Source organism: Crocodylus siamensis, chromosome 5 (assembly GCF_052110815.1).
Source record: "Crocodylus siamensis isolate JL-2025a chromosome 5, ASM5211081v1, whole genome shotgun sequence".
Classification (NCBI taxonomy): Eukaryota; Metazoa; Chordata; order Crocodylia; family Crocodylidae; genus Crocodylus; species Crocodylus siamensis.
The window spans coordinates 157,302,082-157,325,615 of record NC_143399.1 but is presented as its reverse complement, the minus strand read 5'-3'; the positions used below and the strand labels follow the sequence as shown (position 1 = coordinate 157,325,615).

General features: G+C 41.0%; 1 protein-coding gene across 2 annotated transcripts in view; it reads left to right on the top strand.

Moving 5' to 3' along the window:
- Positions 1–23,534, top strand: part of HDAC9 (histone deacetylase 9) — a 500,007-nt gene that overhangs the window by 58,606 nt on the left and 417,867 nt on the right. For both annotated transcript variants that reach the window (XM_090046829.1, XM_090046828.1), the window contains exon 2: positions 18,791–18,914. In XM_090046829.1, coding sequence (XP_089902955.1) covers positions 18,893–18,914 — 22 coding nt within the window. In that variant the 5' untranslated portion in view covers positions 18,791–18,892. The remainder of the gene's footprint in view (positions 1–18,790; positions 18,915–23,534) is intronic.

The following is a 23,534-nucleotide window of genomic DNA, read 5'->3' as shown; positions in this document are numbered from 1 at the left end:
CCTCAGTGGTGCCATCTTGTCTCTCTCCCTTACCACTTTCATCAATTTCTTATGATCCCTCTGGACCTCTAGCCTTACCTTCCCTATTTTTTACCTCTTCATGAAACCTTCCATCCTGACGTAATGAAGTGGTTACAGACCCATGGACTCTTCAAAGAGGTTTGATATACTCCCCATTTGCTCAAAATTGAAGCTGCATGAAATCGAGTGATATGCTCCACTTTTCCCCTCTCCCTCCATTACTGCCTTGCATATTGCACTTACATAATTCACGTAGATGAACAGTCCCAAGTCCAGTAGCCCCCATGCTTCCATCTTTCTTCCTTTGTACAGTTCAGCTCTTACCAACCTCTCTCTTTTGGCATTCCAGAAGAACACACACATTTCCCTCTGTGCTTTTATTGTCTGCCACCATATTGCTGGGATTATAGTTCCTGTATATAGAATAATCATCAGTAACGTAGGCTTAGGTTTTCGTCTCCTGTTTGGAAAGTGCAGTGTTGGCTGCACCATGAGTATCTCAAACAGTACCTTTTCCAAAAAGTTGTATCGATTTAACACCGATATTGTATCTGTTCTGTTGCTGATTAATACCATCTTCTTCCGCATTCTCCAATCCTCTCTGCCATCTCTTGTTTTGCCAGTCCAAGTGGGCTTGCATTCCATCATGTTCCTGCTGTCCTCTGTCTCTCACTCAACATATCTTCTTCTGTTACTCCCACTCTATTGCCTCCTCTCCCCTGCTCCTGTCTTCTCTTTGGGATCAGCAGTCTCATTGCCTCCTTCTTTGCCGTCACTGCTGCCATCATTGTTGCCGCCTCTGTCACTTCTGCCATCACCTTCTTTGTACCCACTTCTCCACCATTTGTCCACTCTCCATCTGTCTCCAGGCCATCATTTCCACTGGTCAACTGTTTTCCCACCTCAAGCTTGCTGTCACCACTGCTGTTGTTTTGAGCTTCAGATCTCTTCCTCTACTTCTTACACCCCTATGCTCTGTTGATCTCTTTCTAGACCTTTAAGGCATTTATCAGGCTTGCAAGGATAGGTCAGTGCAGCTCATCTGTACAAGATATACTGTAGTGCCCATTGTGCACAGTTCACCATAGCTTCGACTCCTTCAAGTCATGGTGAGCCGCTACACTGAATTCATTTAATTTCCTTTCACTCCCAAAGCTGAGCCTGTGCCTTTCTTTCCCATTTCCAATGATTGCTGTTTCTTTACAAGCCTTAAATCACCAAACTGTTTGGGGCAGACATTGCCAAATGGGGCCCCAAACATTTCATTCAAAATCTTTGTCACCCCCTCTCTCAACCTGTCACATATGATTAGTGTGGCTCTGCCCTCCGTGAGGTGGATCTGGATCAAGTTGCATGTAAATTCTTGGATTTCAGGACTTGTGAAAAGAACACTTGGTTCCAGTCATGAGTGAGAGGCCATTTAGCACATGGCTTCTTGGAAGGCAGGGGTGGTATCAGGAGCACATATGCATAGTGAACAGTGTTGAGTTGTGGGGTCACTATGGCTCGAAATACTATTAACTCTGTTGGGGCCCAGCCCAATGAGCTATATGGTAAATCATGAGCCTTTCGGTTTTAGACTAATATGATGCATACATAGTTTGTCCTAGAAATACATAGGTCCAAAAGTGCTCCTTAAAAGTGTGTTAGTGGAGTACCTTGACTACTTGCAGCATTTTGAAAAAGGTAAAATCCATCAATTCTGGATGAACTAAATTAGTATAGAGATATTTCTTTCAAAGTTAGTGTTTTCAAATTTGCCTCTCTCTTCCAGCACTTAGGGAGGGAAAAATCTAAAAGTAAGTCGGGGTGGGAAGGATTGCAAATGGAAGAAGTAGGGGGGGAGGGAGCAGAGCACTTGACCTCTTCCAGGTTTATTATTCCTGCGGTAGCAGTAGAAGGGAGACCAATGCATAGCAAACCCCCAATAATTAACTTATATAACTGGAAAATTATAACACATTTATATATTTACTATATATAAAATCTAATGGTTAGGTAGTTGTCTTATATTTGAGTAAATGGGATAGACAGAAGCTGTTCTCGTGAAAGTCTGCAAAATGAAACCATCGTCTTTCACAGCCCTAGTTATAGCAGGAAGCAAAATTGAGTCAGTCAGCATGAAAATCTTTGTTTTATTTGAAATAAGATGAAGGGCTAGATATTTTTCACTTGTGCATACTTGGTTACAGACTAGATTCGTCACTTAAAAGGTGTCCAGTTTTGAGTCTGGTAGCTGCAGTTTTGTGGGCACAGTTGTATTGACGCTTGCTGCATGGCCCATGATTTGAGATTATACAAATTTACAGTTTTATGAGATTACATATATAAACAACTGCATGCAAGGAATAATTCATGAGCAACTGTTCTACATTGGAATCAGTCAAATAAAGTGGGACTTGGGTATATTATTATATTTGTTTTATAAATCTGTCCCTTAAAGTATTTGGTCACATCTATGGAGTTACTTTATCAGCTGAACTTGCAATTTTTTAAAATAATGAAATCAGGTATTTTAATGGCAGGGGGTTGGACTTGATCTGCTTAAGTCCCTTCCAACCCTACCAACTATAAAACTATGAATAGTACTTTTTTCCCCATGAAACCCATAAGGACCAACACTAAATATAGACCTGTTCTTTATGAAATAATACAACATTTTTTTCGTTACTTTGCCTGGCTTGAATACTGTTGCCAAGTAACCCTTTGATCTTTCATCAGAGGATATGATTCTCCCTTAAGGTCTACTTCACATCTAATGAAATCAGTGGGATTCTTCTGAGTGCCTCTCATTGCCTCTGACTTAGCATCCATTAATGTCTTTAGTAAAGGTTGTATTGTATGAATTATAAAAAGGATAGATTTGCATCAGAAGATATTGAAATCTCAGAAAAAATTATATTGGTATGACTTATCTAAAATAACAGAAAACTCTTTCTATTATGCACCCCCCTCTCCCCCCGATCGCTAACTGCGTATCTGCTTGATACTGAAAAAAAGATTTTTTTTGTTTTTGGCTTATGTCCCATTTCTGGCTGTGTGTAAGCAAATGTTTGTGTCACTCAAAACCTGCCGAAGTATGTATTTAACATATGGCAAGTTATGCTTAAGTAACTTTGCACTGGTTGACTCGTCAGAACTTTTAAAGAACTCCACCATTAAGGAGACAATAAATTTATATTTGCTCCAAAAGTTACATTTGGTGAAAATGAGGTCAACTTTAAATGTAAAGCCAATAGAAATGTCCCTGCAATTTATTAGGGTTTTTTTTTAAAATTTTAAATACAAATCGTTTGCACAACTAAACATTCTCTCGCTGTGTCCGTAAGTCACGTGTTGCAGCCCTGGGCACCCAAAATGAAACTTACTCTAAACAAAAGTTACCTTTTTTCTCCAAGCTTAAAGTAGGGTTGGAATATTGTAGCTGTGATAATCTAGGTAATATGATATGCAAGGATTTGGGGATTTTTTTGCAATCTCTTCTTTTTATTGGATCAACTATATATTTGAGGGAGAGATTAATTAAGCTTTTAGACAAAGAGTGACTCACTCACTCAGTGATCAGAGGAAGGGCACTTTGTTTCCAGAAGCTTCTTTATCACCTTTGCCAACTATACTGTTTGCCCATTAAAAGGTATCACCAAAAAAAAATCCTTGTCTCCAAGATCTTTAGGAGGTTAATTAATTAAGGTGACAAAAATAAATCTTTAAAACTCATAATCCTTAGTAATCTGAAAATGTGTGGGATTTTGGGGGGTTTTTCCTTAACTTTTTACTCAAAAACTATGCCATTCTGAAGGGTTTTTATTTCCCCCCAAAGTCAAGTTTGACAGCCAAGTCTCTCTGCCCTGCAGAACCTCTTTTACAACTTATAATTTATTTTAAGCAAAAACTTCAATTGTCAGTAGGAAACAAAATGCAAAATAAATGGAGCCAGGAAGAGAGATAGCAAGAGGGAGCCTGAAGGCAAATGTTGAGGACATTTCTGTGGGAGGATATGGGTGGGAAACAAAGTACTGAATGCCAGACATGTTTAAAAAACAGACATTATTAAGATTAAGAACCAAAACCTGCCTCACCCCTGTGCCCATTCCAGCTGAGTGCCATAACCACTGGACAGTCAAGCTCTTTCTTTTCCTTGTTTCATAGTTTCACAGTAGTTAGGGTTGGAAGGGACTGCAATAGATCATCAAGTCCAGCCCCTGCCCTGGGCAGGAAAGAGCGCCATGACCCCAGCCAGGTGCTTGTCCAGACTCCTCTTGAAGACTCTCAATTTAGGGGAGAGCAGCCCATTCCAGATTCTGTCAGCCCTTACTGTAAAGAAGTTCCTGATGTCCAACCTAAATCTGCTCTCTGTCAGTTTGTGGCCATTGTTCCTGGTTGTTCCAAGGAGTGCCCTGGTAAACAGAGTGTCTCCTATTTCTTGGTTTCTGGCAATGATGCTTCAACACTACTTCAAAATAAGAGTAAGTCAACACTAAGAAATCTGACCTTCACTGTATAGGGAGACAGTTAAAAGAGTGTATTTAAAATTTCAAAAGGAATTGGGATGAGCAGGGGTAGAATTCATTCTTGTATTCTAATAACCAAGGCATACAGGCATTTGTCACATCCGGTCTATGTTCATGCGACTGACTTTGTTGCGTGAATATAGACTGGGAGTGGTGCACACAACCATTTGTTGGTTCTGAGAGGCATGTGGGGAAACTGGAGTAAGTAATTTGGGGTGAGGGGAGGTGTGGGTGAGATAAGGGAGGCTGGTGGATGTGAAGGACCATCCATGGGGATGCCAGTTAACTAATTAATCCAGAGGGTTGTCGATCCTTTTATGAGTCACAGGCAGTCAGGTTCCGGGCATTAAAATAAGTTAATTTCCCTGAACAGAGTTGGGAAGAGTAGCTGCACACTGCAACACGGGTAGGTTGAGCAATATAAGCTGTACTACAGAACCCATGCAACACTACCCGACGCAATATTCCTGTAATACCTGAGCCACAACACAAGAAAAATTACAACCGACGAGACAAAAATACGATGCACGTCCCAAATCCAGTGTCCCTGGTCACAGAACCAATCAAATATACGTTACAATGAGCTTTGGTCTCTACACAGTTAGCTGCTATGTAACTTTACAGACAACCCAGAAACCACAGATGGAAACAAAAACACCCTGGGCCTAGTCAGCAGGAGAAACCCTTTGACAATCCCTTAGGATTTCTAGCTTTTCCCTGCTTAGTCACTCAGTGCCTCAGATAGGGAAAGGATGATACTTTACTCAACTGCAACTTCCACAGCCAAAGCCCAAAGGAAAGAGCGCAAGACAGGTAAGCCTCAGTGAGCTCAGTCCCAATGACCAGGTCACGGCAAGGAACCTGCACTTGACGAACTCCCATACCCCAAGAGCCCAGAGTCAGAACTGTCCAGCCAGGGTGAGGGTGAGAGGGAGGCTGAGCCTCAGCCCCAGAGCCCCTGCTGGCTGGTCTGGATGGGATCTATAGTCTTCTAATGATGCCACCTGTTACTTGCATAATGGTCTAATCATCACCCTTTGCACAATACCCAATCAAATTCAAACCTAGGCAATACTTAAAATGACCAATCAATTCAAACTATTTCAAACCAATACAAGCAACATTATCATAACTGCCTTATTGATTAACATATCAACGTTGATAAACAGTTGCACCCACTGGGTGATAAAAAGTTTGTAATATTATATAGTAATATTAATATTATTAATTATTATTATTATATTATTATTATTATTAATAGTAATATTATACACTGCTTATGTCCAGACCTTAATAGTAGGTCATGATTTCATCAAGGTTGAAACCCTCTAGAAATGTCTCTGTCTAGTCATATGGCATATGCATGGTCTTCCACTGTTCTACGGGTCTGCAAGGTGGGGGCTGTGGAAAGGATTGTCTGGTGGGTTAGGGTGCTAAAAATAGAATGGGGGAGGTAGGAAGAGCTCAGCCCTAGGGCTGAGGCAAGTGGCTGGGCTTTCCAAGCCCCAGTGCTGTTCTCCAAATGTTCAACAGATTGGGTTAACCCATTCCCAATCTAAGTTGGTTCATGTCCTCAAGTGAACTAACTTAGGTCAGGCCTAGCATTTTTGCCTGATTTAACCACTGAATGCCTGTACAGCTGGGTATGTGATCTAGTTAGATTGATCTGAATGTGTCTGATCTAAATGTACCTTTATGTACCTGAAGTCTAAAGCTAGGTCTAAAGATCACGAACCTGAACTAGGAAAAATAAACAACTAGGGCTGCAATTTGACTCTCATAAAGATGATCATACAAATTAACTAAAGCTGGTTGAAAAAATAAAGGAAGCTTTCTGACTACAGAAGAATCTAATTTTATATATATAATTAGAGGTGCACTGATGCATCAGTCCGGTATTGGATCAGCACCGATATAAAGAAAATGAACTTTATCAGAAATCGTCCTGATATGGCCGATTTAAATGCCCGTGCCTGCATGCAGCCGCAGCTGCAGCATGCAGGCAGTGAGGAGCACAGGTTGGGAGCTTGGAGAGCTGTGTGGAACTGGTAAATCCATTGTGGTGAAAAGGGAAGGGGGAGGGAAGAGGCAAGGGGTGGCAGATGAATGCCTCCTGGAGCAGGGCAGGCACTGGAAGGAGCCGCGGCTTGTCCGGGAGGTGCTGGGAGGGCAGGGTGGCAGTTCCTGCTGCTGTGTGCCGCTGGTCCAGGAGCGGCTCCCACTGCTGCTCCTGCTGCTTATCTGGGAGGACATGGCAGGGGAAGTGCGCGCCCCCAGATCTGGGCTGGGTGGGCTGCAGCTGCGGCTGGGACCAGGGCCTGTGCTCCGAGTGCAGTGTGGCTCCTGGCCCCAGCCTGGAGATGCAGCTCACCGTGCCCTCCCCTGCGCAGATCTGGGGGCACCCCTCCCTATGCCATTTCGGATCAGCGTCCGCAGCAGCAGAAGCTGCCAGATGAGCCACTCCTAGACCAGTGGCATGCAGTGGTAGGAGCCACTGCTCCCCTTCCCGTGCCCCCTGGACAAGTCGTGGCTCTGTCCCATACCCTCCCCGCCCTGCCCTGGCTGGGCAGTGCCTACCGCAGCCCCACTTCTCCCTCACTATGGGGGCATTGATATGCCCACCCCATGTCCCTTCCCTCGCCCCTCCCCTTTCATTACAACAGACTTACCAGCTGCACGCAGCTGTATCGGAAATCAGATATGCCACCTTAAAAATTGGCTATTTATATTGGCCCCCAAAATCTCTATCGGTGCACCCCTACATTTATATATATCAATAGCAATAGATATATCTAGATATGCTTTGACTTTTATATTTTACATATTACATTTTGTATTAACAAGTAATAGTCAAAATAAAAATGAAATCAAATAGTATTACTGAGGATAAATATTTTAATGATCTCAGCTTCAATTTTTTCAGAATCTTTTTGTTCCTTGGAAAACTTTTAGCTTTTCATTCCAAAATTAGAAGGATTCCTTTTCTTTTTCTTTTCAGAGTTTCCATTCATCAGAAAGTTCTTTCATCCAGAGCAGCTCTATTTATAAAGTCCCCCTGCTGAAGTTCTCAGGCAGTGTACAAGTCAATACACTGGATAAATGTATACTGAAGTATAAGAAACAGATCATTGTCTGAGCCCTCTTAATTCAAGAGGAGGTGGCAAGTAAAAAGATCATGTAACAGACAGCTCGTATTTCACTTCAGTATCCGTGGTCCTTCATTCACAGTTGTGTGCTCAGTGCCATTTTTTCTTCAGTTGCTAAAGAACTTTAACTGAACAATCTGATTGTTCAGTTAAAAATATCTAGCTGTATTCTAACAGAGAGAACCTGGTAAATGGGAACCAAGTATAAAGCATTCTATGCTGTGTATTTGCGGCCGGATCAGTTTGCTAGGTTGTTCTGTAGAGCTCAATTTGCTTCTCTATTTCTGGTTGGTTTTAAAACAGGTTTATGTATGCCAGTGCTTTGCCAGATACTGTTGTGTTCTTGTTCCTCTCCCTAGCCCTCACATAAAAACCACTGACGGTGCTCAGATCCCACGTTTTAGGCATATCATGTTCTATTCTGTTCCTTTACTCTTTGTCTGTCTTGTCCATCTAGAATGTCACCTCTTTGGAGAATGAGCTGTCTAATATTTTTGCGTGGTGTTTGGTATAGAAGGTCTGACTGTGTTTTCCACTTTTTAAAATAATCTTTAATGTCTGAATTTTCTGAATTTTTGTGTTTGAGTATTGGAAAAGCTTAGAGGCAGTGGAGAGAAAAAATAAGTTGAATTCAGACAGATGCAGGTCTGGTTTCAGTGGTATTGTGCTCTTTGGACAACAGTCTGCTGTTGGTGAAATGTATGTGGTTTTTTTTGTTGGTCTGATTGCTGTAAAACTATATAGCGGAAAATAAAATACTTAAGAGCCTCTGTGTTTTGAAAGAACTCTTGTGTAAATCTATAAAGCATTACTGACAGTAGTAGCTACCCTCACCTTCCTTGAGAGAGAGCTCAAGGGAAAGAAATCTCTCTTATACTAGGTGCCAGACAGTCAAAAAGACTGAATTGATTCAGTCTTTGCAGATTACTCTAAGCTGCAGAGTTTGAACTACTAAACAAATGAACACACATTCACTTTTGGTTCAGGAAATGCAGCCACATGCTTACAGTAGCTCAGTCCAGAAGCTGGGGGGCACTAGAGGAGCCTGAGGGGCCAGTCACTGCCAAAGGGGAGGAAAGACAGAAGCCCTCTAAGGCTTTTCCCCACTTCCTGCTGGAGCAGAGGTGGCATGGGCATGCTCCACCCTGCACTCTGCCTGGGTGGGGGTGGAGGAGAGGGAAGGTAGTAGCATTGAATTCATAAAAGCTCAAACAAGAATAGTTCTCTCTCTGAAAATTATAAACATAGCCTGGGAGGTATTCTTCCTGCTGGCCCTGAGGTCTCTGGGATTTGCAGTCCAGCATCAGAGCAGCAGGACTCCACAGGGTTACTTGTCATTTCCTCTTTCTGCTTCCAGGTGCTTCTGGGATGTTTAGTCTATAGTCATAGCCACTACTAAGTTTAGCAGGGCAGGGCAGCTCTGGGTTGAGGGAAGGTGAGTTTCTGTTGGCCGGTGCAGACTGGCCGGCCTCTTCCTGTCCTCAGCAGCACATGGGAAGCCAGCTTCAGCTGCATGTTGCTTTTCCTGGCTGGTGCTGACCTGGTTCTGCCCATGTCAACTCGGGCATGGCATTGGCAGGCCGGGCGGGCCCCAGGTCAACCCTGGCCTGGTCCTGCGGCTTCTCCAGCACCAGATCAACCCAGTTGGTGCTGCAGGAGCTGCTTGGCTACATGTCAACCCAGGCATGCATGCCATGTCAGCCAGCACCATGTCAACCCCTGCAACTTCATTGGTGTCAAAGGTCATGTGACATCACTTCCTGCTGTGATACCACTTCCTGTGACATCTTTGAATATGGCTCGCCAGCCCACTGGGTGATAAAAAGTTTGTGATCCGGCCCCACATTCAAAAAGGTTGGACACCCCTGCTCTAGGACATAGGGGAACTCTGTGTAGAATTCTTGAGAAATGGAGTTATGATTCCCTTTTCCACAGTAGTGGCTGACCCTACTGTTTTCCATGTGTGATTCCCTTCAAATGCAAGTTGAGGGAATACAATTCTGTTCACCTTTTATCTAAGATTTTACAGTGCTGACAATAGAGGATACATAAAATGTCCTTTCTTGATCCTATAGCAGTGCTGCCTGAACTTTTGGCCCTGCAGGCCAGATGAATGGTGTATGGGGTTGGCCAACTAGCTAGATCCAGTCCATGGGTCTGATCTGGCTTGCTTGGGGTCTAGCCTGGTATGTATTGGATTGGGCCTGCTGCCAGATCGGGCCCACTGCTGACCCAGCCATGGCCTTAACCTGGCATGCGCTAGATGAGGGTTACTGCCCTGCCCCCAGCCATGGCTCTGCATGTGCTGGATTGGGTTTGTTGCTCCAACCCTGGCTCTGCCTATGGGATGGCATCCTGCACACAGTGCCATGCCATCCAGCCCACAGGGCTTAGAAATTTGGCTGTGGGAGAGTGGCAGCAGAGTGAACTGTTCCCCACTGCCACTTCCCTGATTCTTAGGAAATCCCGTGGCCTGGATTGTACAACTCTGCAGACTAGGGGTTGAGCACCCCTGCCTTACAGTTTTAGGGCCAATTATCTTAGTCATACGGTTATATTGTCTTTGGATCCTGGTGTATTATTAAATAACACCACATTAAAAACTGACATAATGAATCAAAAGCACATGCTGAAGATCCTTGCTTCTACAAGGTGGGCCAGGTTGTGACAGGATGAGGAACTTGCCCATAAGTTATCCCCAGAATCTACTGCCTTGCATTTTTAATGCTTCAGTTCATAGGCCTTGACTCAATTCATGAATAGATCTATTGACTTTAGTGGGAGTTTCAGGTGGAGTCATCCTGTACTTGACTTCAGGTATGTAAAGCTTGTTTCTGAAGGGAAGTTTGTAAGTTCTTCCTTTGTAGTAGTAGTAGTAGTTCTCATCCAGAATAAATATGACTTTTAAAAAAAATTATAAACCCTCCTTCAGAAACAAGCTGCACAGACATGCACATACGTATATATGAAGGAGAGGGTGAAAGACTTCTGTCAATAGATCCAAGTTTCTTAATACTGCTGGTATTTGACAAGTGACAAGTCTGACACTGGAAACTACAGAGGGATTGCCTTGCTGTCCACCATAGGAAAGATCATTTCCTAGATTTCATAAACATTAGGGCAGGAAGGGACCTCGGAAGATCATCGAGTCCAGCCCTGTGCCCCAGGGGCAGGAAGTCAACATTGGGAGAACCCTCTTGAACTCTCTGCTTCCAGTTAAAGAAGAGTTCCTCTTGGAATCTCAGTGTGGGTGTAGGACAGCAAACGGCATGATTGACATGATCTTCACAGTTCTCCAGCTGCAGAAGAAATGCTGGGAAAAACATAAGCCTTTTTTGACCCCATGAAAGCTTGACTCTGTCAGACAAGAAGTGTTGTAGAGAATCCTTCTGAAGTACAGATGCCCGCTGAAATTTGTCACTATTTTCTGCCTGCTCCATGACGATATGTGAGTGATGGTTCTCAGTAGTGGTTATATCACAGATCCCTTTGAGGTTAAAATGGGAGTTAAGCAAGGCTGTGTCACCAGTCTTAACACCCCTCTCAATATTCCTTGTTGTGATGCTACATCTGACCACCAACAAGCTTCCAGCCAGAGTAAAGCTAAACTATTGAATGGGGTTTAGCTATTTAACCTCAGCTGACTCCAAGCCAAAACCAAAACCACCCCAACCTCAATCATTGAGCTTCTGTATGCTGATAATGCTATAGTGTATGTTCACTTGGAAGTAGACCTTCAGGCAGTGGTTGATGTCTTTACTGAGGCATACAAGAAAATGGGACTGATGCTTAACATTCAGAAGACTAAGATACTCCACCAACAAGCTCCTGGGCTAGGGACAGACATTCAGAAAGCCTGAATTCAATCTTTGCAGGTCAGTCTAAGGCTGACCCAGTTTGTAACCGTATAGACATTCCCTCTGGACTGAGAAAATGCAGGCACATGCCTGCAGTGGCTCAGGCTAGAATCCGGGGGGTGCTAGAGCAGCTCTCCTTTCCATTCCATAGTGCTGAGCTGATGGCATGTGGCCAGGCCTTGGCAGGACACTCTCCCTCCCCTCCCCCATTGCTGCTCCTGACCAGCCCAGCAGGTAGTTGATAACACAGAATTTAGTATCCCATCAAGAAACCAAAAGCCTCTCTCATTAGTTCAGGCTCTTAAACAGAAGGAGGGAATGGAGGGACATTACCAGCTGACCTGTTGATTAGCTCCAAAAAGCCCCAAGTGGACACTGTCCTGTTTGCCTTACATAGACACCTCTCAGCATTAGCTAACATACCACATGCTGACTATGGTCTGTGCTGTGGGAGACAGGACAAAAGCAGGGAATGGGGGTGGGGTAGGAGGAAGCCAGGTATATACTGCTGTGCCTGCAGTCTCTGCTGGAGTTCCAGCTAGGGGGCAGAGGGGTGGGACCAGCCCTGCTCTGGAGCAGAGAGCCCCCGCCCAGGGCTACAAAGCATCTAGGATGCTGGGGGACTCTGGTTTAAGTTAAACCAGGAACGGGGTAGGGCAGACTACATAAATCGGTTTGACCCAAATCAGTTTAGTTTGATACTACATTCAAGTAGGTTTATCTCAAATCAGTTTCAACCATTTTCAAACTGGTTTATGTCCACTAAATGTCTGTTCTGTTACTGGTTTAAAGCAGTTTCTGATTACTTAAACCTGTTTATGTGTAATGTGTGTCCCTAGCCCTAATGAACATCCCCCAGCTCTGGTAATCCAGATCCATAGTGAGACTCTGAAGAAGGTTGGGTATTTCCTGTACCTTGGAAGCCATTTCCCACAGAGGGCTGATATTGATGAAAACCAACGTTGCCCCAAATGTGCAGGTGTAGCCCTTAGACGCTTGAAGAAATGGCCATTCAAAGATTGCAATTTCAGATCCAAATCAAGCTTATAGTTTTCAAGCAGTCCTGATCCTTACCTTGCTGTATGGAGCTGAGACATGGACAACATACAGGAGACATTTAAAGTTGTTGAAGTACCATCAGTGCTTCCAGCGGAAGATCCTTCAAATACAGTGGGAAGACAGATGCACCAATGTTGGTGTCCAAGCAGACATTACAAGTATTGAGGCAATGATCATCCAACATCAACTTCATTGGACCAGCCATGTTATCTGGATGTCTGACTCCAGACTCCCAAAGCAAATTTTATTCTTCCAGCTCAGCCAAGGTGTACACTTAAGAGGAGGGCAGGGAGAGTGCTTCAGGGATGTTCTTAAGGCCAACTTAAAAAAAATTCAACATCTATGTCAACTCATGAGTGTTTCCCAGGAGTGCCCCAAATGGAAGAACAGTCTGCAGGGATCTCAGTACTTTGAAACCTCACAGTATCAACAAGAGATGGAAAAGTGGGAGCAGCAGAAAGAGTGTGTTGCAGACCAAATTAAGAATCTAGCACTACCCACTCCACACGGAAACATATGTCTGAACTGCAGTAAAGTCTGTTGGTCCTGGATAGGCCTTATCAGCCATCACAGAGAGAAGACAATCATCCTTGACTGCATGGGATTGCTGAAGAAGTAAAGCATCAAACTTGGGAGGTGCAATTTTAAGAATTCATCCACTTCTGGAAAAAAAATGGATAGTTTGTTTTATAAGGAAAAAGAGTGTGTCATTGTGTATTTTGTATGCATCACTGGGGAACATAAAATGAAATAGGTAGCACTGTAGGCAAGATCTGTGTTCCTTGACTCTCTTTTTTTGTTGCATGAGAATTTTCCTGCTTGTAGTCATTCCTAGTGTTTTGTTTGTTTCTGGTTATTTCATGGAAGCTTGCTTGGAGAGCCTGTGTTCTTCAGTGGGTTCCATGGGGAGATGCAGGGTGATTGCAGGGACTGCCTGGTGATTGCTGTAGGATTAGGATTTTAGTTCTAGATCCACAAAGGTATTCAACCTCTATTTAGAAATTGAACCCCCATTGAAATGAATAGGAGTTAGGTGCCTAAATGCCTTTTTATGAGTCTAGTTCTTTGCATAATAAATCCACATTGTGCTACATGAACTGATCTCCTGCCTAAGACTGGGACCCTATGCTACTTTCTGTTTTTCCTAACATATTCTGTTTATATGCACAAACATTTTATGAATATTTTATATATAATATGAAATGTAATAAAATAAGCAGATGTTTAAATTGGTTGATTTCCCTTTTTTAAAACCAATTTGCTTCAGTTTTATATACAATATTTGTTTAGGCTCTTGATTACCACTGTGAAATAGGTTTTCTTTTACCCACTGTGCCAGATGACTTTATAGCCTAATTATGAGGGTCAGTATCAATTTCACAGTTTTTAGACTTGTCTGCAAGGTCTGGTGTAATCTGCGTTTCAGCTTTTATGTTGCCATAGAGTTGTGGGGTTTTTTGCTTTGTTTTGTTTTGTTTTTAAACAATTTTGATACTACATTTTTTTTTTTTTATGGATTGTCACTCAGGCCAGGTACTGACATTACACTTTTTCCAGTATAAGTGATTGGATAAGTGTTTATCCTATAACAAAACAGAAGTTCAGCACACACAGACTGGTTTATAAATGGAGAAACCCAGTCTAAGACTTGCCCCTTCCCATTAAAGGGTGAATGTGTGTTCTGTTTGCTACTGATCTAAACTATACACCACTTACAGAAAACTGCAACTTAGATTGATTCTGCCTCAGGCTTCTTGAATGTCTGTATCTAACCTCTGCGTAATACTGATACCTTTCTATAATTTTGGTGTAAATGTCAGTCATGTATTATAAGTCAGTTTTTACCTTTTAGAGAGTATTGTTATTCCTATAAAGACTCTTACTGTTGAAGAGGATAGGGAGGTAATTTTGTTTTAAAATCTTTTGGATTTTCTGTTACTATAGTTCTGGTCATGGCATGTTGTTACATCCATTTTATTAATGGTCAACCAGGGATTTTTATGCACTGACCAGTCTCTAGGGGCTAAAGCAATCATTTGAAAAAACCCTGTTTTTAGTGACCACCTAAAAAACTTTTTCTGTGTCTTGTACCATTTGAAGCAAAAGGGTTTCAGCAGTTTAGTTAATTAGAAGAAAAAAATCTTGGCAAATGACTGGCAGAAGCTTTTCTTGCAAAATAAAGTAGCTGGCAGAGCACTCCTGATTACTTAATGTATTATTAGAGGTGCCACCCTGTTATATTTATAGTTCTGTAGATTACAGCATGCCATATTTTTAGCAGCAATATCTATACATAATCATTCTCCCGAACACTTTCCAAAGAGAGAATTTAGGAGGTAGGTGAAAATTTCCTGGAAGGTGTGGAAATCTGAAAGATGCCTCCAGGCATTCTTTTCTTTTTTTCTTTTTTTAAAGTATATATTATTGAGTACATTTCAGAAGCACACAGAGAGAAAATTAATCTTTGAAAGTATGGAATGGAAGTAGAAATATCTATTTAATTTGTATTCTGTTAATTTCTTTCCTGTCTGTCCTGTTTCAGAAACCTTTTCCTGAGGAGCTCTGTGTGCGTGTGTGTGTGTGTGTGTGTGTGTGTGTGTGTGTGCGCGCGCGCGCGTTACCGAATGGGAAGGATGTTGAGAGGGGATGTCGTCTTTGGAATTGGAAAGAAAGATGACAGTTCAAAAGAGCAGTGTTATCTTGTAGCGTGCATTTCTGTCTCCTAAATACTCCACATAGTTATTGTCATGAAAAACAAAGTTGATGGTGACCAGAAAGAAATAAAAGATACTGCTGTATTACACTAAGAGTTTCAAAGCTGCTTCAAACCTTGTGATACCTGCTCTCCCTTGTGAGGCGAATGATCAGTAAGGTCCCTTAGCACTTTACTCCAAGCCCTCATACCTCACTCAGGCTCTTCCCATTGCACCCTGGAACCTGATATTTCTGCTGTGAGAAATGAGTGGGAATCTTAATTGGTGTTGCGCTGCTCTTGGTTGGAAGTGGGATTCCCTTTTAAGAACCATATAGGGCTCTAAAAAGGGGTTATAAAGGTCTGTTTAAAATATGTGCCAGCACTGTTCTGTTTCCCTTTAGCTTAAGAATTAGGCCTGTGCAAAGCGGCTAGTATACACTTTGTATTCGGCTGATTCGGAGGACGGTGATTTGATTCGGTGATTTGAATCACTGTCCTGTATTGATTCAGCTGAATCTCAGAATCAAACAGGGCCCATCCCCTGCCCGCTCTCTCAGACCTGTCAGTGGCTGCTGTGCGGTGGCAAGCAGAGACCGCTCGAATCTCTGAGCGGTTCTCTGAATTGATTTGGAGGCTTCAAATCTATTTGGACCTCTTAATTGGTCTCCTGATTAGATTTGGCTGCTGAATTGGGCCAAATCTCCTCTGAATCAAATCAGCACCCAAAGCTTCACACAACCCTATTAAGTATAAATAACGTGTTTCTGGATTTGCACTTCATACAGTAACTTCCAATGTGACATCTTTCTCATGTTTTCTCATTTCAGTGAGAGAAATGAAGCATACCCATTTTTAAAGTGTATTTGAATGTAAATAATCAGATTGTATCTGTATATTTGAATGTGAATGGACTTATTTTTCATGTGTCTATGTAAGAGCTTTGGTTATATGAATTATGTTTATTCAGTTTTAGTTTTAAGAACACCTTTAATGTTATACATTTTACAAGCTTAGTAATAAAAGGTTAATATTTGAAAGAAAGACATGGAAATATAGTACCTCTTTTAGGCAAGATGCCAGTTGGCGTTTCATAAAATAGAACAGAACCAGTGTAGAGCAATTTTTATAAAACTTCTGGATAGGTATTTGTAAGGCTCTCAACAGAATACCTTGTCATACACACTGTTCTTAGCAGGATTATCTTCAATAAATATTCACTGCTGATTCTTTTTTATTATGATTTGGGAAGTTACGGATCTGCCTTTTCAATTAAAGGGGCTGTAAAGAATGATTTTAAAAATGAGATTCAGGAAAACTGTTATCCAGAATCTGATAGTTTAAATTTGTGGAAAAATGTTATTGATGGAGGGCAGATGGTAGTTTGCATGAACAGTTATATCATTATTATCCATCTCCCACATGCACTATCTCTACATGGTTGCATGTGCATAGGTATGTGTACATGTGTAAAGTAATTTAAAGGGGGAAAAGAAGAGAGCCTAAAGTTAACAACTTCTGGATTTGCCTTGTGTTTTAGATAAAATTAGAGTAGCAGGGAGAGGGGACTCCCTGGTACTATATGATAACCAAGAAGATGAATCTCTTAATTTTTAAGAGGCATTTGTCTTTCAGCACTTTTAACGGAGGCACAGAGGAAATGATGTCATTTATACAGTTTAAAAACATTACCATTTTGGCATCCTTCTCTCAGTTTTTTTTCCTGAGGCTCCCATATATGGGAAACTAGCCTCACCCTTTCTGCATAGAAATCCTATGGAAAACTTAAAACTTTCTTCTTCACTTAGATGTCCTCTATTCTTCTATTCTCTGTCATTTTAAATTCCTCCAGAAAACTGCCTCTTTTAATGCCCATGGTCAGCAAGTCATTATCTATTTTGTCTCAGGAAAACCGCCTGCAGAAAACTAACCACTTAAACATGGGCACACAGTTATCATAAATCCTTGTCCTATTCCAGTTTGATATTCAGATGAATACATTTTAGGGTTTGATCCTGCAGACTGTGCATGTTTCTTGACACACACCAACAGTCATATTGAAGTCTGTGGGACTACTTGTTATACTAAAGCCATTCAAATGTGGGTGTTTACAGGGTGGAGTCTGTGGTGTATTTGCGTTTAGAGTCAGGGATTCTGGTTTTTTTTCCCCTGTTATTGAGTCTTTAGCCCACCTGCGAGCTCTGCAAAGCAAACATCTATCTTGTAATCCTAATATATGCCCTAAAAGGAAATAACTGAGATTTGAATAATTTTGTGGGAGTTTCAGTTTTCTTTACTAGCTCAGCTTTCTGCCACTGTATTGGAATGTTCACGTGCCTAAATATTGGATGCATCCAAATATTGATCTATCTGAGATAAATGTGTGTGTGTGTGAAGTGGTGGGGGGTGTTTTTTTTGTTTTTTACTGGGCAAACAAAAGTTACACATCTGAATAGGTGACTTCCCCCCACTCTCTCTCTCCCATAATGCTAATGTTAGTAAACAACTATCAAATTCTAAGGTGAAATTCTAATCTCTAGCTCCTCAGTTTTGAAATCTAGTGCTCATTGGTGTCTTTTTGACACACTCTGCTGAAAAATGAAGCATTTAACTATATCTAAACACTTTCGGAGCAGTGTTTGAATAGTATAGTCACAGTTACAATGCATTATAATTAAAGATAGGAAGTGGTGTTTATTCATTATGCTGTTTATAACGTGCTTGAATGTAAATATCACATAACTGAAAGCTTATTGCAACTTTGAGGTTTCAGTAGGTAAAGTGTTATGAAAACACTGCCTTTGCTTTACTTTTGCATTAACTTAACAGGGCTGTGAAAGGATTCGGTCTAACAGCAGAAACTTCTCGTCCTACTTTCAGGCAGCCAACACTATTAGCAACATTCTTGACAATGTTAGAGATGACATTAGTTACTAGTGGGAGACCTATTCAACCATGCTTATTATTGCAACAAGTTGTCTTATTCCCAAAATACGTAAACATTACAAATTAAGACAGTAAATTTTCCAGGAAGATTTACCAGTGTGAAACTATTGCTCATATTCATATTTCAAAGCTAACTGTCAGCAATTAGGATATTTGCAATTAGGATATGAATGGTGAATGCCCATTGCTTAGTTACAGGAAAGTACTCCATCAATTTTTTTTAATCCTTAAGTCTTTCACATTTTATAATTAATCCTCTAATCTTGGAGAAACCATTTGTCTTTTTTCTTTTAATGATGCTTCTCAACTTGGAATGAGCCTCAGTTTTAAAGTTTATATCTGGGTTTGAATTTCTTTGAAGTTTAAAGATTTCTAGTTCCAGTGTAGTTTTGGGGACCATGGTTCCTTACATCTGCAAAGATTAATGAAAAAGAAATCTTGATTACATTTTCAAGAGCATGCCAGCAAGAGGTGTGTATACATTTAAAAGTATTTTATTACAGGAGTACGGCATATATATGATTAACATACAGATCTACATTTTTTTTTAAATTTCAGATTGCATCCTCAGATTTACGTTTGGTTGCGAGCTTCAATATCTGAACTACTGCTTCTAATATCTGGTCTTATCCTGTCAGCAATTTTATCTTTCCATCAACAATGAGTTCCACAACACAGCCAGGTCAGTGTTTTTAATATTTCCACTCTGTAGGGTATTAGCATATATTCATAAATTGCAGAATTCTTTGCATGTCCCTGTTCTGAGATGAAAAAGTTGGTGAGTGACCTATATGCTAACTGCATCTAACAATATTTGATTGTCATATAAAGTGAGATAAGGGATTGTGCATAAAGAAATGCTATTGTCTACATATCTCATTTGTTGGATTATCATTTTAATATGATTCTGCTGTTCTTTTATATTTCCATATGATTTGTTTAGGAGCTAAATAATTATAATCACAAATAAGCATTCTAAGTGTGTTTTTGTTCCTAATAGTTATATTTCCATGTGTTAAACTGTTGTGGACCATCAAACCATGCAAATGTTTAAAGACCCAAGAGTGGAATATGTTCTTCTGTCAATTCCTTCCCCTGCCCCCCAGTATTTGTCAATGCTGTCATTTTTTTGCCACTTTTCTTCTTGTATAGGTGCATAGTTAGTTACTTTAAATTTCAGCACCTGCTGAATATTAATGCCAACAGAATAAGCCACTTCTGGTTCATTTGACAGGAGGCAAGCAGTGAGCAGTCATTGCCAAAGCTGAACCTTTTAAAGAAAAAGAACATTACACATGAAGCACACCTAGCCTTCACTGCTTTAGGGAGTGCAAGTCCCTGATTCAGATCTGAATAACGTGCCATATGGTTCACACTCCATTCACCCACACTTCAAGCATCTATTTTTGTTTTGTTGGTAGCATAGCCCTGTACAGGTGGCTTACTTCTGACTGGTTTGGCTTTGTGCAGAAGATTTGCATAAAAACCTCAAGAAAGATATTGTAATAATTAGCTGTAGTCTTAATTGAATATTTTTGCTAGGTATCTTAGAACTCAGTTAAGGAAGGCACTTCAGTCTATGACATTCTGAAGAAATATCATCTATATTGTACTGAAAACTGCATTTCCATTAGCAAAAGAGTGCCGTGAATCTCCGACTTGGCCCCTGTCTAGATTTCTTTTTTGCATTAGCAGTGAATTATCAGGAAAGAGCATGAATGAGCTACGGTCAAAATGGTGGGCATAATTCACTTGAATGAAAAATATGCTTAAAATATGATTTTAATAAATCAGGCCCATATTGTTTGGGGTCTAAGTAAAACAAACTTATAGGCAAGAAATGGATGCTCTGAACTGTGCGGTTAAAGCTCTTGTTAAAGGAAGAAGCTATTAATCTATAAAGTACACTATTTACTGGATTCTTTGTTCTCTGTTTTTCATGTTCCCTGGTAGTCTATGAAATAATGACTGTTTTTTCCAACATATCACTTTACTGGATGTCTTAAATGTTTTCTATCTTGAGTTGAATCTTATTTCTGCTGTAACTCCATTACAGTTGGAAACTAAGTTAGTTCCTAATGAAAGGTGTCAAATGGACCCTTGTTACTAGAAGGAGCAAGCTTATAGGTGCCTATTCAAATATATATTGTCTTTTCAGTGCCCAATGTATCCATTAATATTAGCAATTGTATATGCATTTGACTCTGTTGCACTGAATGTTTTGTCCTTGATAGCCCAAAACAGAAACTCTGAATTGTTTTAAAAAAAGGCTCTTGTGTGTGTTTGAATTTATGCCTCCCATAAAATAGAAAAATCTTTCCATTCTGCTTAGTAACATAGAGGATTTTGAAAATTACAGTAGTAATTTAATCACCAGCTAACCATTTTAGTTTGATATAAATACTGTTCTGTAAAATTTATTTTATGGCCAGAATGACCATCTCCAAAATCTTAAAATAAAACAGCAACTTGATTTTACCTGGTAAGACCCAAACAAAGGGTCTTACCTGGTTTTCAAAGTTTGTAGATTTGCTCTATCTAGGAAATGTTTATCATTGCCTTCAATCATGGCATTCAACTTGGAAGAATGAAAATAAAACTATCGACTGCCTAGAAAAGTAGATAACAGTGATGTTGAGAAGATTTTGTTTCCTCTGTCTACTTCGGAGGTAGATGAAGGACTAGGGAAAAATGAGACATATGCTTAATGGAAATGTATTTGATGGTACCTATTTTGTACAGTTAGTGTACGGTTTAGTTGCCATTTTAAGAACTTAAACCAGTTGATGTATTTGAACACTAAAAAAACACATTGTTCATTGCTATCAATTCTTAGTCCATACAGATGCCAGAAAGTGGCTTCTTCATGTTTACCTTTCATTACATATGTTTATGGAATATTTCTCTATGCTAATCTTTCTATGAATTGATGTTCCGCCCTTTTCAAAGAGACTGTAGCCCACCTATTTTTATATTTTTCCTTTTTAGTAATATATAATGTAATTAAAAGAAATACTGTACATATTTATGTTACAGGATTTAGTGACTCTCACATATCTCTACCAGTGAGATGTCATTTTCTCCCTCATCCATACTGAGTATGTGCACTATAAGCCTACAGATTAGGTCATATAATTGTTTATAATTGTTTATAAAATTATTTGTTACTTCAGAAGTGCATATCCAATTATCTGAGGGTTAAGGAATTTCTCGAGTTTTTTGTGGCATATACATCATAGATACAATGGGATCCTTAAGAAAATGGAAAAGTTCCCATTGACTTCAGTGGAAGCAGAATTTTGCATTGCTGTCTTCATTACACACAAACTAGTTTTAAAAGAACATTAGTAAGGTTGCAAATTCAGGTTAGGAAATGCACGGGGCGGGGGGGGGCTATGCTTTCTTGATTATACCCTTTTATGTACATGCATTATGATAATCTGTAATTACCTGGTTGTATTTTGCTACAGGGGAAAATTATTTTATTTCCAGGCACAGAATGGTCACTTGATGAATGATTATTCATCATCTTGCTGTGGTGTTTGTGTGACAGTGCCATATTTACTGGCACTAGTCAAAGCCTGTTGACAGACTAATTTATTCATGGGCTTTTCTGTGGTGCTCATCATTCAATATAATGCATTACCACAAATCTTGGTGATATATTTTGATAACCCAGCTTATTGTTACTAGTAGGGGAACTGCTGAACGACCAGGGACTGAAGGCAAAAGGTGTGCACCAAGAGTGGTTGTTCCTTAAGGACATGATCCTTGAAACGCAAGGGAACCCATTTCCATGCGGAGAAAAGGTAACATAAGGCCTCTTGGCTAAACAGGGAAATCACGGTCCTCTTAAGAAAGAAGAAAGAGGCTTATTAAACCATAAAAGCTTGGGGTGGGCCCCAAGGAGGACTGTTCCATGACAGCCTGCATTTGCAGGGAACAGATAAGAAAGGCTAAAGTGGCGACCAAACTTAGATTAGTAACAGGAATCAAGGACAAGAAGTCCTTCTTTAGGTACACAGGGAACAGGAGGGAAAAAAAAGGGGAATGTGGGGCCATTGCGCAGCAACTCAGGAGAGCTGGTTACTTACACCCAGGAGAAAGCTGAACTCCTGAATGACTACTTTGCCTCGGTGTTCCAAAGGACCAAGGGGAAAACAACATCAGGCAGAGTACAGGCTGAGCATGGTAGGAATAATCACCTTCATACTATTGCTGTAGAACTGGTGTATGACCAGTGACAAAAATTAGACATATACAAGTCAGCAGGACCGGATGATCTTAATCTGAGAATGCTGAAGGAGCTGGCTGAAGTCATTGTGGAACCCCTGGCATAACTCTTCCATAACTTGTGGTGCTCTGGAGAAGTCTCCGAGGACTGAAAGAGGGACAGTGTTGTGCCCATCCACAAGAAGGGCAGGAGGGAGGACCCAGGTAACTCTAGGTCAATCAGCTTAACTTCCATCCTAGGGAAAAATCCTAGAAAAGTTCATCAAGAAGTCTATTTGTGATGAGCTTGCAGAAGGCAAGATTCTGAATGACAACCAGCATGGCTTCATCACAGGCAAGTCTTGCCTTACCAACCTTATCTCTTTCTATGACTAAGTAACTCACCACTTGGACACAAGAGAGTAGGTTGACAATTGTATACCTTGACTTCCAAAAGGCCTTTGATCTCGTATCTCACAATGTCCTCCTGAGAAAATTGGAGGATTGTGGGCTTAACTCTGAGAGTCAGGTGGGTGAGAAACTGACTCCAGGATAGGACCCAGAGAGTCGTAGTGAATGCATCTGTATCATCCTGTCAAGAAGTGGGCAGCGGTGTCCTGCAGAGGTTGGTGTTTGGTCCAGCACTTTTCAACATCTTTATAACAATGTGGATGGTGGGGGTGAAGAGCTCACTGGCCAAGTTTGTGGATGACACCAAGTTACGGGGAAGCACGGTCATGCTTGAAGATGGGTCCGCCTGTATCTGTAGCCTAGACAGGCTAGCAAGTTGGGTGGATTGGAATCGGATGAAGTTCAATATAGAGAAATTTAATGTGCTCCATCTCGGGATGAGCAACCCCCAACACACACGCTTGGCAGTACCAAACTGGCTAGCACCATGAATGAAGGGCACATGAGGGTAATTATAGACCACAGTATGAATGAGCCACCAGTGCGATGCTGTAGCAAGCAGGGCAAATAATACTCTGGCATGCATCAATTGATGCATCTCCAGGAAAACCAAGGAGGGGTGATTCTTTTGCTCTACTCAGCACTGGTGAGACTGCAGCTGGAGTACTGCATCAAGTTC